Source organism: Aplysia californica, unplaced genomic scaffold (genome assembly GCF_000002075.1).
Source record: "Aplysia californica isolate F4 #8 unplaced genomic scaffold, AplCal3.0 scaffold00578, whole genome shotgun sequence".
Taxonomy (NCBI): Eukaryota; Metazoa; Mollusca; class Gastropoda; order Aplysiida; family Aplysiidae; genus Aplysia; species Aplysia californica.
Window position 1 is genome coordinate 411,127 of NW_004797848.1, and position 1,279 is coordinate 412,405.

Sequence of the window (1,279 nt, forward strand, 5' to 3'; positions counted from 1 at the left end):
GGGTGGCATGCGTGGCGTCGGTGGCCTAGTCGTTGGGCTCTCGGACTCACAACCGTAGGGTCATGGCTTCGAATCCTGTCAGGGACCCGACGTTGTGTCCTTGGGAAAGGCACTTTACACGAATTTTCCTCATTTCACCCAGGTGGGAATGGGTCCACGGGTATAGAGAGTGAGAGATCATGTCAATTTGTTAGTGTTTGAGCTCTTAATCGGCCGCTTGCACTGTATGCTTCCCGGGAAGCTGAGAATGTTTCTGAGTGTTCTATAACAATAACATAGTGTGAAGCACACAGAGCTTGCTATAGAGCGGGGTTACGCTCCTTGGTTCTGTGTCCTTCAGTTTGGTGAGCTGACGGCCGTGGATGGTCTGTGTGTGGGCGTGCCGGAACAAGAATGCTTGGGCCTGCTGGGTCAGAACGGCGCGGGGAAGACGACGACCTTCAAGATGCTCACTGGCCAGGAGATGGTGTCGGGGGGCAACGCCTACGTCAAGACTCACGATATCCGGGACAACACCAAGAAGGTCAGTAGGTCACTGGGAAAAGCTAGGAACAAAAACGTGGTGTCGGTGGTCTAGTGGTTGGGCTCTCACACTCACAACCTACTACTTTCGTCCTATTTCACAGCATTAGAGCATCGTATTCATTACATTGAATAATTACAGTATCGTATTCATTACATTGAATAATTACAGTATCGTATTCATGACATTGAATAATTACAGTATCGTATTCATTACATTGAATAATTACAGTATCGCATTCATGACATTGAATAATTACAGTATCGTATTCATGACATTGAATAATTACAGTATCGTATTCAACACATTGAATAATTACAGTATCGTATTCATTACATTGAATAATTACAGTGCCGTATTCATTTCAGTTACATTACTTTACATATCCCATCATCATCACCATCATCATCATAATCATCATCATCGTCATCATCACCATCATCCCTCTCTACCGTTAGTTCCGTTGATAACAACATCCCCCCCCCCCAACCCACTCACACCAGGTCCAGTCCAACATGGGTTACTGCCCTCAGTTTGACGCCTTGACCGATCAGCTGACCGGCAGAGAGACCTTGACTTTGTACAGCCGCATCAAGGGCATCCCGGAGGGAGAAATTTCCCGCGTTTGTGACTCGCTCATTGACGCTCTCATGTTGAGAGCTCACGCCGACAAACTGGTGGGGGAGTACAGGTGTGTGTGTGTGTGTGTGTGTGTGTGTGTGTGTGTGTGTGTGTGTGTGTGTGTGTGTGTGTGTC

General features: G+C 47.2%; 1 protein-coding gene across 1 annotated transcript in view; it reads left to right on the forward strand.

The window, feature by feature from the left end:
• The window catches only part of LOC101850595 (ATP-binding cassette sub-family A member 3), a gene marked incomplete in the record, with an annotated part of 60,726 nt that overhangs the window by 55,467 nt on the left and 3,980 nt on the right, over positions 1-1,279 (forward strand). The window contains 2 exon segments of the mRNA XM_035972104.1: positions 341-523; positions 1,027-1,218. Of these exon segments, the coding sequence (XP_035827997.1) occupies positions 341-523; positions 1,027-1,218 (375 nt within the window).